This window comes from Agelaius phoeniceus, chromosome W (genome assembly GCF_051311805.1).
Source record: "Agelaius phoeniceus isolate bAgePho1 chromosome W, bAgePho1.hap1, whole genome shotgun sequence".
Classification (NCBI taxonomy): domain Eukaryota; kingdom Metazoa; phylum Chordata; class Aves; order Passeriformes; family Icteridae; genus Agelaius; species Agelaius phoeniceus.
Window position 1 is genome coordinate 10,728,072 of NC_135301.1, and position 15,377 is coordinate 10,743,448.

Genomic DNA, 15,377 nt, shown 5'->3' on the forward strand with positions numbered 1-15,377 from the left:
ACTGGGATTGTTGTTGATTTATCTCCCTGCTCCCCTTCCTCTGTCTGCTGCCCTACAGTATCTAGTAGTATGAGATAAGTATATGCCAGGGCCCAGCTTACTGCAATGATCTTTTTCTCCTTAGGGTCATCATGGCACTTCTCTTTCAGGTATTTCCCCACCTCAGCTGGGTTCTGAATTTGTTCATGTGGAAAGTCCCAGACTATAGGGTCAGAAAATTCCTTTAGGATTTGGCCCATATCCTTCCATTTCCCACACCACTCAGGATTTTCCACACCTGGGTCTACTCCTGGGTCAGGGGTCTCATCAGCCCCTCTAGAAATCTCAGCTCTCATTTTAGAGACTCTGCAGACTGTATAGAGGAAGCTTACTAGATTAAATACCAGAAAGATGGTCTCTTTAACATTCAGGGGAAACTGAACATCTTCCAATAGGGATGTAACGGATTCAGAGGAGAAGAAGGAAAGCAAAGGCTGAAAAGCCTCATCCCCTGCTCCTCCTCTAACAAACTGGGTGCATAACCATAACCATGAATCATACATACCTGGAACAGACTCCAGCACCTTTATAAACTTCCTACAAGTCATTACCACCAAGCCCAGCCCAATAGCTATTCTAGTCAGTGCCCCTCTATGGCAAAAACTACGTGTTACGGACAATACTGGAGCTATTTCTGGATAAGAAAATAAACCTAGGGACCATAGAGGCATTAAGACCTCAAAAAAACCTAGGGACCAGAAACACATGCAAGCCTCCACCCCAAGAGACATCATGAGTTCAAACAACATGGCTACTAACTGCTCTAGGCCAACACTGCAGCTGGAGAGAATGGTCCTTCTTTGAGCCTTATGGGAAAAAGTACCCAGGAATACTTGAGAACGAATGCTGGTGTTCTGGAGCCAGGGATACAAAGGATCTGAAGCCTGCTACACCCCAACTGAAAAAGAGATAGTGGCAGCTTATGAAGGGGTTTGAGCTGCTTCAGAAGTGATTGACACTGAAGCACAGCTCCTCTTGGCACTCCAACTGCCAGTGTTTGTTGGATGTTCAAAGGGAAAGTCCCTTCCACACATCATACCACTGATGCCACATGGGGGAATTGGATCGCTAATCGCACAGCAAGCTCGGATAGGAAGTCCTAATCATCCAGGGATCTTGGAGATCATAATGAACTGGCCTGAAGGTAAATATTTTGGAATATCATCAGAAGAGGAAGAGGAGCAGATGACGTGCTGAGGAGGCTGCACCATATAACCAGCTACCAGAAAATGAAAGGTGACCTGGTCTTTTCACTGACGCTTCCTGCCTTACGGTAGGGGCAAATAAAAAATGGAAAGCTGCCATATGGAACCCTACACAGTGCATTGCAGAAGCTACTGGAGGACAAGGTGGATCAAGTCAGGTTGCAGAGCTGAAAGCTGTCCAGTTGGCTTTAGATATTGCTGAATGAGAAAAATGGCCAACACTCTCCACTGACTTGTGGATGGTGGCAAATGCTCTGCAGGGGTGGCTAGACTGATGGAAAAAGGCCAATAGATAGCACAGAGGAAAACCAATCTGGGCTGCTGAATTGCAGCAAGACATTGCTGCCTGGGTAGAGAAGTTGATTGTTAAAGCCTGTCATGTAAATGCACCCATACCTAAGAGTCGGACCACATGAAGAACATCACAACAATAAACAGGTGGACCAAGCTGCCAAGATTAAAGTGTTACAGGTAAATTTTGACTGGCAACACAAGGGAGAGTTATTTCTGGCTCAGTGGGCCCATGACACCTCAGATCATCAGGGAAGAGAGTCAAGATAAAGATGGGCGTGTGATCGAGGGGTGGACTTAACAATGGACACTATCTCCTAGATTATCCATAGCTGTGAAACACGTGCAGCAATCAAGTAGGACAAGGGAGAAAAGCCCCTGCAGTATGGGGGATGATGGTTGAAATATAAATTGGAAGGCCTGGCAGATTGATTACATCACACTCCCACAAACCCACCATGGGAAGTGCTACATGCTTACAATAGTGGAAACAGACACTGGGTGGCTGGAGATGTACCGTGTGCCCCACACCACTGCCCGGAACATCATCTTGGGCCTTGAAAAGCAAGTCCTGTGGTGACATGGCACCCCAGAAAGAATTGAGTCAGACAATGGGACTCATTTCAAAAATAGCCTTATAAACACCCGGGCCACAGAGCATGGGATTGAGTATCATATTCCCTATCCTGCACCAGCCTCTGGGAAAATTGAATGGTACAATGGACTGTTGAGAACCACACTGAAAGCAATGGGTAGGGGGACCTTGAAACATTGGGATCTACATTTAGCGACAGCCACCTGGTTAGTTAACACTTGAGGCTCTACCAATCAAGCTGATCTTGCTCAATCTGAACCTCTAGGTACTGTAGAAGGGGATAAAATCCCCGTGGTGCATGAGAAATGTGGGATGAAAGTCAGTTTGGTCTAATCTTGGCTCAAGCAAAGGCAAACCCATCCATGGGATTGTTTTTGCTCAAGGACTTGGGTACACTTGGTGGATAATGCAGAGGGATGGGGGAACATGATGTGTTTCAATGGGCTTTGATTTTTGGGTGAGAACAGTCTGTAATGTTGAATTGCATATGTAATACTGGTTGCTGAATGATGCTGCCACTGCATGTCATAAATACCATGGATAATGAGTATGGACCACTCCAGTTATACCAGTCATGGACTAAATGAACTCAACCAACATCTTGGGGGGGATGGTCAATGACTACTGAAATAATAACCATACTTATGTGTGTGTATATATGTATATAATTGAAAGGTATAAAATCTGGACATGACGTAGATGGTATAGAATAAGAGATGGAAAATGCTATCCTTAATATGTGGCAAGCTGTAACTGCTGCTACTGTTGCTGAGGTTGTGGAAAAAAGGGGCAACTGCTGCTACTGCCACTGCTACTGTTGCTGTCACTGCAGCAAGTTGCAGCATCTGCTGGGACCACTGCTGCCCTAAATTGGCCTCCTGCTGGGTTCAGATTTGCCCCCAAGCCGGCTGCACAGGTCTGGATAGCTCAGTCCTCTTACGGGACAGACTACCCGAATACCCAAGCAGTTTTCGGCCACTGGCAACCGTAGCAAGCTCAATGGATATCAGCTCTTTAGGGATTATCAGCTCATTGTGATTTCAGCTCTTAGCTTGCTCGGTGCCACAGTCAGGCAGACACGGACGAGAGAGGAGAAGGCCGTTTGGTGTTCCACAGTGATGTCTTTATTAGTTCTTCCGTGAAGGTTCCAGTGACAGTTCTTCTAACCCGAAATAGGCTAAAACAGCCCATTATATAGGATACAGGGGGATCAGAAATTGTCCAATAGCAGGTGTTGGGGAAGATGAAACAGGAAAGCCTTACAAATATGATTGTCTGGCAAAAGATTTAGAGAATATAGAAACTATAAGTGAGATTGAAATGAAAGCAAGCTTTGAGATACCTTAGTTACTGAACAACAGGAAAACAATGGTGTGGCGGGACTGAAGGTAATCCCCTTTTGATGAAACAATACTCTCTGCTTGCAGACAGGTCCAAGGGTCAGAGCAGACCATGCCAGCTTGGCAGAAGGGGTCCAAAGAGTAGTTTTTAGGGTTTAAAATGTAACACAGTATGGTAATGTAGTGATTCTTATAGGCTGTATGGAAATGCTATAGGATTTGTATATTGTACTAGATTGGTTAGTGAGAATTAGAATATTCAACACAGAAGAAGATTTATTGTATTGTAACGGGAACCTCACTCTCTTACGTTTCTGCTCTCTTATGCTTCTGCTTTCTTACGCTTCTGCTCTCTTACCCTTTTACTCTGTTGCCCTTTTACTCTCTTACCCTCTCAACCTCTCTACTGCAAAAACTACGTATTAGGGACAACACTGGAGTTATTTCTGGATAAGAAAATAAACCTAGGGACCATAGGGGTATTAAGATCTCAAAAAAACCTAGGGACCAGAAACTCATGTAGGGCAAACACATGGTGTGAACTGAACTGTGCAACACCACTGCGGATATAAAGAGATTTCAATCAGTCCTGAAAACTAGTCAAACTTTGATCAGTTCTGAAAGAAGAATAAGCCATTGTGCTTGTCAAAAGCAGGTGGCAACCATAAAGATCACATTTCATTATAAAGCCTTTGTCTTCAAATAAGCTTCAGTTTTGCAATCTATATAATCCACAATATCCATAACACTGAATTATTTGTAAGAGGCAAAAAAAGCCCCAACACCCACACAAATCCTTTTACAGAATGGAGCATCTTTCTCATTGCTTATTGTCTATAGCAGAAAATTATTCTGAGACAAAATAATGAAGCAAACATGTCATGTGAATTCAATACTTGGAAGGCATAGAAGTTACAGAAGTTACAGAATGTTAGTACTACCAGGTCAGGACAACTCAGTTGTTAGCAAGGCTTGATATAGACTCATATATTTACATGACAAGTTGTACAAAGATTCAGGTCTTTTCCTCATTAATCTTCCAGTGACACAAGTCTCACTGTCAGAATTCATGAGTACATTGGCATCTCTGATAGTTGCTTGCTGCATGCTAATTCTGTTTTCAGATGAAGATACTAAAAAAAGAAAGTGAAGGTGTTCAGATCATGTAGTCAAATATGACATCATATAACATACCTGAGATGATAAAGATCTTGGTAAAGCAGAACACTCCTCTTCAATTTTCAACCATTCTGTATGGCATGCTTCACTAAGGGCTGGAAAACTTACACACATCTTACTGAGCAAAGACTCCAAAAATGCAGAAATGATGTCTGTTAGTTGGTGAGCAAGAACTCCATGCTGGGTGGAGTGAGTTGCACAGTTCAGAATACACAAAATGCTTTAGAAAATCCAAAGAACAGCAAGAACTGTCCTTGTATATATCTGCAGCACATCTTAACTTTCATGGTCACCCAAATAATCCACTGAGTGGAAACGTGCTCCCAAACACTCTTCCATCCCACCAGGGCAATATGTCAAGGCTTATGGTTTGTTGTATGGACCACACATCTTCAATTGCAGGCACCATTTGGTCCTTCTGACACACCAAGTCTTCCTGCATGAGCAAAGGCGCTGTTGTAATTGTGAACACTACTTTTCCTCAGCAGATTTTTGAGGAACAAAACATTTCTTTCTTGGTCATATTGCTTATCACCATAATGCACCAAAGTTGCAAGCTGGGCTTTTAAGATCTATGAACTATTCATAGATAATTTAACTCCAGCAACAGACACCATAAAGGAGACAGAATCAACTTTCAAAAAACTAATTTTAATCAAAACAAAAAAATTGTTATCAGTAACAAGTTTATAAAACAGTGATTTAGTTACATAAATAAATTGATATCATTGTATCAAATCTTAATTTCAACTTCATGAGCTTGTTTACATGGGTAATGAAGTACAACCTTTTTACCTATTATAATAAATAAAATGGAGAGCATGAAATAGTTTTTCTAAACAAAAATACCTACAAACATACCTCTAGCATGTTCTCTAATGAAGGGAACAAGAGACGTTGGACAACTTTTGCACCAAAACAAAAACTGTTTTAAAAAGCACAAGGATGCAGAACCATCAGCTAAAGCAAAGTCACGATACTGTAATCAAAGTTGGTATTTAATAATATAATGAACGGTTTGGTAGCTAGATCTCCAGTTTGGTTAATTTAAAGCATTAAGACAAGGCAAGATAGAAGGTTGCTTTTGTTTGAATGATTCTAGAGAAAATAAAATATATTACAAAAATGAACGGAAAAGTAGAACAGTCATACCTACACAACTTTCTGTCCTGCACAGTCAAAATACCTATGCAGAATATATATAATATATATATATATATTTGTGCACAAAGGTTAGCTTATTATTAGCTCACTGCAAAGGCGTAATGTATCATGTCAATCATTTTGCATTTTGTGTCCAAAATGATATTTCTTTAAGTTTCCTAGGCTAGGAGGCACAAACCCCAATTCTGGCATACTGTATTCTTAATGCTAAGGCTTGCTGCTCTGGCTGTGTATTTTTTGTTGTCCCTCTTTACTATAGTGCCTGTTACAAGCATGTGTTTATGTGTGTATACATATATACACACACACACACACACACACACACACACACATATACATATATAAAACTTCTCCAGTAGGTATCATTCCAACCATGTAATCCAAAAGATGGCTCTCAATAGATGCCCAGCATATAGTTCACCACCTGAGCCAACCCTGAAGCAAGGCGCACTTTAGTCCTTCAGATATTTTTTCTTTAAAACCAAGCTACTGCAGCTTCAAGTACTTTGCATTACATATATTTGAATTTTTTTAATAAATTAATGTTAGATTTTTTTCAATATTCAGACATCTACTATAATATATATACAGTACAATAAATGCTCTCATACTTTAAAAAATTTATTTTGACAAATCCCTGAGAATGTATGTTGACAGTCGCTAAGTTTCCACATGCATAAGCATTGTGTGCCATGCTTCTGGATGAAGAGCACTGCAAAGCCACATGGTCAGCCTTTTAACTACTAGTATTTCATTTGTTGGTTTGTTTAAATATGTTGAAATATAATAATGAGTTACAAAGGAGCAAAGCTGAATGCATTTGAGGTACTTATCACAGGATGGAGGTGCTTTGTTTGCTTTTTTAAAACCATTGAAATATGTTTTGTTTTTGAGGCTGTGAACATATACAGAAAGAACAGGAGAGTGATGTGGGCTTTTGCCACTTGACAACATATACTCAGTGTAAACCAAACCTTTTTTTAATCACACAAAACAGAAGAAAGGAAAAAATTTAAACACACAAACTTTCACAACATGACAGTTTAGTTTTCAAACTCAGTATAACTATACACATATAATACCAGTGTGGCTTTGTTTCTTTAAGTTCAAAAAGATACGAAGGCAAGCTCAAGTAATACCAAACCACCTCCTCCCTTCACTCATTTTCATCAACCAAACCGCTCGCGAACCAACATCATCAGTTTCTTTTTGCCTTTATAGATTTGTTTTAGGTTATCAATAAACTGTGTAAACTGTATGTGTCCATCATGAGCCATTAAGAAGGTCTCTCGGGCCTTGCTGAGGAACTCTATAAACTCACTATAGTGTCGTGGGCTGATGTGAGTGAGACGTGAATGAGTTGTATTAATGTAAGCTCCAATCGTGGCATCCAAGAGTTGTCTTAAAGGGGCTTTGTCCAGTGACATGAGCTTACCAGAATTCCTCCTTCCATGGAGTCCCACCATGCCAGGAGTGGTTAAAGTACACCTGCGCAAAATATCTGACAGTACTGTTGCACACTTGACACTTTTGACCACCAGAGGTATTACAGCTGCTAGCTCATTTTTCCCAAGAGAATGGCTGAGTGCACATGCCCAGAGAACATCGTTAATGGCAGGGTGTGTGTCCTGATTGTAACTCAAGTTGAGATGCGTTATGGCCAAAGTGGCCAGCTTATAGGCCCGCATAGGGTAACCACGGTGCTCCATGTATCGTGCTATAGTAAAAAGCTGTGAGTAGCTCATGCTGGTTGTAGCAGCATCTAGAACGATTTGGTAAGCAGTCTCAAAAGCTATGTGATCCTTTTCACAGAGAGTCAGTGCAGAGAGGGCACAGTTTTGAGGATCCTTCATGGCACACTGTAGAGCAAGTGTTCTAGCACTGCTGGCCAGCTTCTCCTGCTGATGACAGTCCAGATGCAGACGGACAATGGTGCTGTTGGACATCACTGTTGTAGCAACAATACTAGTGGCTTCTGTTGGAGTGAAAAGTGTAAACCAGTTTTGCATTATACTGTCCAGTGCATAAACACCTGGGGAGAGAAAGAAAGGATTAGGCACAACTGACAAAACCTAGCAGATATAGATGTTCAGCAAAAGATTATAGTCAAAGTTCTAAGAGGTTGCCAGAACACTGAAGGAGACCAGCTTCAGCAAGAAAAGCTAAACCTGATAACGTCTGCAGAAGGACATTAAAACAAAGGCTAACTGTGTACACTCCGTAGCAATCACTGAAATGCAGATAACAAAAAAGCCTGCAAGATAAGCTTTTATATCCCAGTGAGAAAATTGAACTGTTTTACTTGTTATCTAAGACAAATTGTATAACAAGTTCTGGCTCATTTGGTCTTATCATATCATTCAAAAGCAGCCCTCACACCAAACACTTAAAAGGCAATTTTAACCTCTTTTCTTAATGTGCATCTCACGGTACAGCGCATGCACAAAAGAATATGAAAGCATGCCAAATGTCTCATTTAATAGAACACCGTGGCATTTAATACTAAGCACAACTTTAAAAGATATAAAATTAAAAATCCTAACCTCTACCCTCTCCCAACAAGCTTTTCAGATACATCTTGTATTGAATTGATATGCACTTGAACATAAAGGTTTTTATTAGGGAAATACTCTGAGCAATATTGTAGAAAGGCTTGGATTGTGTTAGTGTTTGCTTTGCTTTCCAGTGCAGGTGAGAGGCCTGCACAGTGTCATAGCCACGTGACAAAGAAGCATTACACTCTAATCTTGGATTTACAAAGGGGCTTAAAAAATGAAACCAAGAAAACAAACGTTGAGAACCCCTTCATGAGATCTTGTATGCCACACAGTGGGACGCAACCTCCACATTTCATTCACCTGTTTTTTGGTTCATCTTCCCCACCACTGATAAGACAGTGCTCTCATCAGTCTTTTGGAGCCTTACCCTTCAGAGCAAGCAAAGTTGTAGCATAGTGTAACATCCCATAACCACTACCCCTTTCTCTGCTGCAGCCTCAAACCCAAACCCAACATGGAGGGAAGAAAGGGAAATCTGGGTTATGAATGTCCCTACCTTGAAGGGGAAAGAAGTTACACTGCATTAATCAAGTATTGTCTCACTTGGCCTGTGCCTAGTCTATTACATGCTCAAAAAACCCACTCAGCACTGACATAATTATTGTCTTCTAAAAAAGGGATTTTAAAGAGGAACAGAAGGTGTGAGATATTTGCAGAGCCTGAGTGTTGACAAACAAGATCAAGCCATCTAAGATTAGCTGACAAAAAGGCAGGAGCCCTTGAGAAGCACCTCAGAACATACCTATTTCTGTTGCACATGTTACTAACCACCTCACCATTTCCCGTCGTCGCCAATTCAATGTTGACAGTGTCATCCGCATCACCTGTTGAAACAATACAAAGTACAAATTCATCCTATTGTAAAACCAAGACAATATACCAACAATCAGGGATTTAAGTTACTCAAATACACTGAGGTTCAAAATGGCAGCCTCTTGCCTTCTCTGCTCTGTTACCTCTTTTTAGCTGATATGTCAAAAGACTTGATAAATACTACTCAGGTATCTTAGAAAAGCATACAGAGAGTAATTCCAACTGCAGGTCCTTCTAGGCTAGATGAGAAGCTCTGTTTTATTTGGGGGGGAAGAAAAAAACAAACAAAATCCCCACCATCCCACAAAAAAGCCCTCCCGTCCCCAACCAACAACAAAGCCCAATTATTCAATTATTCAAATTAAATTATCCTGTGTCTCCTCCCTCTATGTATATAAATCTTTAAAGTGGGAACATGTCAACTCCTGTTGGGCAATCTAACCCATCAGATTTTTATCAGATTTTTTCCCCCTTCTGCATTTTTTGGTCGTTGGCTTCAACAATACATACAGGAGTCAGAGTGTACTGTGATTTGACTGGCTGCTTATGTTGCAAAGATACATATATACACACTTCCAGATATATCCCAGTATTCTGGGACACAAATTATATTCTCCTCTATACTTCTAGTTGAAGGCAGCAACACTGGAATAAACAGACAGGTCCAGTCTTTTAATATGCCCTCTGCATCAAGAGGTGTATTGTGAAGTGTGGGAACAGTGCCAGACACCTAGCATCTTAACCAAGATTAGAACAAGAGAATATTAACCCTAAAGGCTCTGATAATTTGTGTGTTTGCTGAGCATGCTGTGAAAAAATTACTTTGGTGGAAGACCACCATATGAGTGTGCAACTTACTGTGATTGAAAATGATCACATGCATGCAATGCTTGAGACATGTTTTGTGTGTCACAAAACTAGCAGAGGCCCTGAGGACCAATCAGAAGGCAGTTGTTTATCTGTAACAAAATTAAAATAAAATAAAAGGGAGCTTGCATGGGAAAGAGAGACAAGAAGAGAAAAACAACACCTAGAGCAGAGCTCAGAGCTATAACACTGCATCAGTGTTTTCTCATCGCTGCCATCTTGATATTGACATTTTGATTTTTTTATATTTAGATTATTTCTTACACTTAGATTTTTCTTTGCATTTGATGTTATCACCAACAGTGAAGAGCTGTCTGAAGAACAGCCATGAGCAGGTTGAAAGCCTGTGGGTAAGGACTAGAGATCAAGGCAACAAAGAGAACCTTGTGGTTTGTGTCTACTACAGGCCACCTGATCAAGGGGAGCCTATTGACAAAGCCTTCTTGCTACAGCTACAGGAGACATTGCACTTGCAAGCTCTCATCCTGCTGGAGGACTTCAACCACCCCAACCTTTGCTGGGAAAGTAGCATGGCAAGCTGTAGACAATCCAGGAGACTCCTGGTATGCATGGATGACAACTTATTGAGCCAGCTAATAGATAGTCCTACCAAAGAGGATGTGTTACTACATCTGTTGGTCACCAACACAAGTGAGTTAATCAGGGATGTCAAGATTGGAGGCAGCCTGGGCTGCAGTGATCACACATTGGTGGAGTTTGCAGTCCTGAGGGATATGGGTCAGGTAAGGAGCAAAGTTAAGCCCCTGAACTTTGGGAAAGCAAGCTTCTAGCTCTTAAGGGAGATAGTTGGATCCCTTGGAAGACTGCCCTCAGGGACAAGGGAATGGAACAGAACTGACAGATCTGTAAGGAAGTCTTCCATAAAGCACAAGAGCTAACAATTCATAGGATCAAGAAATCAGGCAAAAAGACAGGAGACTGGTATGTCTGAGTAGTGACCTGCTGATCAAAGTAAAGGGAAAGAAGCAAATGGACAGGCAGTGGAAACCAATACAGGTATCCTGGGAAGAGTATAGGGATGAAGTTCAGTTGTGTAGGGATGGGGTGAGGAAGGAAAAGGTAAAACTGGAACTGAACCTGACAAGGGGTGCAAAGAATAACAGGAAGGGCTTCTACAGGTCTGTGAACCAGAAAAGGAAGGTCAAAGGAGGTATACTCCCCTCGATAAACAGTGCTGGAAAACTGGTAACAACAGATTATGAGGAGGAGGATGAGGTACTCAAAAACTTTTTTTGCTTTAGTCTTCAATACCTCTCAAGTGGATGGACAGCAGGAAAGGGACTGGGGGAGCAAAGTCCCTCCCACTGTAAGTAAAGATCAGGTTTGTGACCACCTGAGGAACCTGAATGTGCAAAAGTACATGGGACCTGATGAGATGCATCCCAGAGTCTAGAGAAAATTGGCTGATGTAGTTGCCAAGCCACTCTCCATGAAATTTGAAAAGTCATGACAGATGAAGTCCCAGGTGACTGGAAAAAGGGTAACACTGCACCCATCTTTAAAAAGGGTAGAAAAGAGGACCCTGGGAACTACCACTCTGTCAGCCTCACCTCTGTGCCTGGGAAGATCCTGGAACAGATCCTCCTAGAAGCTCTGCTAAGGCACATGGAGGACAGGGAGGTGATTCAAGACAGCCAGCACAGCTTCACCAAGGACAAGTCCTGCCTGACCAACCCAGTGGCCTTCTATGATGGAGTGTCTACATCAGTGGACAAGGAAAGGGCTGCAGATGTCATTTATCTGGACTTCTGTAAAGCCTTTGACACAGTCCCCCACAACATCATTCTCTCTAAATTGGAGAGACAGATTTGATGGGTGGACTGTTTGATGGATAAAAAAAGTGATTGGACAGTCCCATCCAGAGGATAGTGGTCAACAGTTCAGAGTCCCAATGGACACTGGTGACAACAGGTGTCCCTCCAAGGATCTGTACTGCAACCAGTGTTAATTAAAATCTTCTATATTGACATAGACAAAGGGATCAAATGCACCCTGAGCAAATTTTCAGATGACACCAAACTAATGGTGCAGTTGACACACCTGAGGGACGGGATCCAATGATTTATCTCTCTGGACAAGGAGTACCGGCAAAGAAGTTCTCTCATAAAGCCAGCAGATTCATAAAAAAAGGACCATAAGCTCTTATTGCTATACCCGTATTTTATATCACTTGTAGTCATTGCCTGGGCAATCACCAACTGTATGAAGTTTAAAAAAGGAAACTGCCAGATTCTGCACCTGAGACGAGGCAACCCTGGATATATGGATAGACTGGGGAACAAGAGGCTGGAGACCAGCACTGTGGAAAGGGACCTGGGGATCCTGGTTGATGGTAAGTTGAATGAGTCAGCAGTGTGTCCTGTCAGCCAGGAGGTCCAACTGGGATGTCGTGGATTGATGCTGGCCGGATGCCAGGCACCCACCAAAGCCACTCACTCACTCCCCTCTGCAGCTGGACAGGGGAGAGAAAGTTTAATAAAGGGTTCATGGGTTGAGATAAGGACCAGGAGAGAGCGCTCATCAAATGCCATCATGGGCAAAACAGGCTCAACGTAGAGATAGGCATTGAATTTATCACACTAACAAAATCAGAGCAGGATAATGAGAAGTTAAATAAAACCTTAAAAGTACCTTTCCCACAACCCTCCCTCTTTCAATCTCTGCCTCCTACCCCAACTGTAGCATTAATCCAGTTATAATAAGCGGCCCAGCTCAGCTCCATGAACCAGCCTCTGGGCTGACTGACAGAAGCTGACAGAGCCAATGGGAGCTCTCCTAAAATACAAGCATTTGACTGGTTAAGAGTCTGTGGGGTGTGGAGTTTAGAGCAATGTCTGTGAAGCACCAGGAGTTCTGAATTGTCTATAAAAGGGTGTCGGAGACAATAAACGAGGCTGTTTGTCTGAGGAAACACACATGAGTCTGTCTTATGTCTCAAGCATAGGAATTCTGTCACAGACATATTTTATGAAAAATCCTTCTGACAGGATCTTTTCTCCTGAGAAGCTTCAGATTCTCCATGTTTTGCTGCTTTGGAATGTGATTTGGAGAATTGTTTACCCAGCATGTGAAATTGTTTTTACTTGATGACCAATGACAGCCACCTGTGTTGAGGCTGTGAGCAGTCACAAGACTTTATTATCATTCCTTTCTATTCCTTGCTAGCCTTCTGATGAAATCCTTTCTTCTATTCTTTTAGTATAGTTTTAATATATCATTTTCTTTTAATATAATATCTATAATAAAATAATAAATCAGCCTTCTGAAACATGAAGTCAAGATTCTCATCTCTTCCCTCATCCTGGGACCCCTGCAAACACCACCACAGAACTTCACATCACAAGTGGTGCCACCATGTGAGGATTGAACAGTCCAAGGACCTGTGGAATTGCCAGAGAGACAGAGCGAAAAGCTGAAAAAGAAAGAGGCTGAAAAGAGCCCGAAAATAGGCAGCAAAGGCTGCAGGAGCTAACTCTGTGACAAAGGTTGTGGAAAATCACAGCCAAAGGGCTGTGATGAAGAGAAACCAGAAAAAGCTGGAAAAGGAAGAGGCTTGAAAGAGCCCAGAAGCCACAGCAAAGGCTGTTTGGATTAAGCTTTGCAACAGGTTGCAGAAAATTGTGAAAAATGCATGTATTTTATGATTGGCTTTTCGCAAATATTAAAATGAATATTATATGTGTTGTGTTAAAAAGTAATGCTGTACTAATTCTCTTAAGTACTGTGTTAAATATAGTTTTAGGTTATAAAAATTGTTAAAATAGAAACGATGCTATATAGGATACTCTTTTTAAAAAGAAAGGACTCACAGCGAGATAGCAGCCACAGGACACCTAAATCTTTCAGAGAAGAATTTATGGCCCTCTTATCAGAAGAAACAAACTTCTTCCCGCCTCGAAGGCGCTGTTAGGATTTGGAGGAAGAAGTTGACGATGACCAGACAGAAACCTGTATTTGAATGGAATTTATGCATCATGTATGAAGTGTATGAATATGCAACAGGCTATTGTTTTTAAGGGTTAATCCTTTGTTAATGGGTGTCCTTTTTCGGGCTGGTGCTGCCCAGAAAAAGGTACCCGGACGTCCGTAACTCTTTGTCTTTATTGTCTCATATTGTCCTAATTCAGTTTGTCCAAATTATTATTACTCTAACTGTATTACTATTTTTATAACCATTTTATTACTATTAAACTTTTAAAAATTTTGAAAACAAGTGATTGGCGTTTTTAACAAAATCACAGCCAAAGGGCTGTGTGGAAAGGAAACCGGAGAAGTTGAAAATAGAAGAAAAACCCCACCGGAGACCATGGGCGCTTGGTTTTCAACATCAGAAAACCCCATGGCACAGTTATGGAAATTTTTCTTTTAAGGAATGGGACATAGACTATGATGAAGAAGCGTTATTTAGATTAATTACATGGGCAAAAACCCACAGGTTTGACACAACAAAAGAAATGCTTTTGACCTTAATACCTGAGAACAAACTGGCCATTGTATATTAAAAGGCAGTCTCGAAGGGGGAGGAAAACACAGTAAGAGTTATAAAACCACGGAGGCTTGTTTTGGATTTTATAAGACTATTAAATACTGAACTGTATGGGGAGGACAACACACTGGAGGAGTTTTCAGGGGAGATGGACACCTTACTAAGCCCCCAAAGCACGTGGCAGGACACAATGGCCAGCAATGCCGCCCCACGTAGCCGAGCTGCACTGAACTACCCCCCCACATTGGTATTGTCCCCGGGAGAACCATCCCTCACAGCTCCCCAGCACAAAGCGGCCCCACCGCGCAGGGAGATGGGGGGGCCCAGCGGGGTCCCAGGGACACCGGGGTGCCCTGTGCTGGCACCCCGAAAATGTCACACAGTGCCTACCATGCACAGATGCTGTAGTAGCTCGGATGGCGCCGCCATTTCATCTGGGCAGCCAGTGAGCATGATGCAGCTCCAGCTCCATGCTGTCCCTGGGAAGCCCCCCCGTCATTGGGGCTGACCATGCCCCTCATCAACATGGAAACACCCGAACTGCCCCTGCCCGGAGCTGGTTGGCTGAGCCCCCAAACCGTGCCCACAGCCCCGCCTCTGCAAACCACGCCTGCCTGCCACTGCATCATGGGGATGTAACCGGAGATGACGTTACTATAAATGCCCGGATGTTGTTACTACGTCACACCTGGAAGCACTCCGGAACCAGGAAGCTCCAACACCATGATACAGAGCCCTGTTCCCTGCACCAGCTCTGGACATGCAGCTGTCACTGTCGCAGCACCATGGCATCTACAATCAAGGTCCCAACAAGCTGAC

General features: G+C 42.3%; 1 protein-coding gene across 1 annotated transcript in view; it reads right to left on the reverse strand.

Annotated features, from left to right (window-relative positions):
- Nucleotides 1-5,279: 5,279 nt before the first annotated feature.
- The window catches only part of LOC129133643 (zinc finger SWIM domain-containing protein 6-like), a 341,180-nt gene continuing 331,082 nt past the window's right edge, over nt 5,280-15,377 (reverse strand). The window contains exons 13-14 of the mRNA XM_054653272.1: nt 9,114-9,195; nt 5,280-7,845 (exon numbers count right to left, since the gene is read on the reverse strand). Coding sequence (XP_054509247.1) covers nt 6,983-7,845; nt 9,114-9,195 — 945 coding nt within the window. The 3' untranslated portion in view covers nt 5,280-6,982. The remainder of the gene's footprint in view (nt 7,846-9,113; nt 9,196-15,377) is intronic.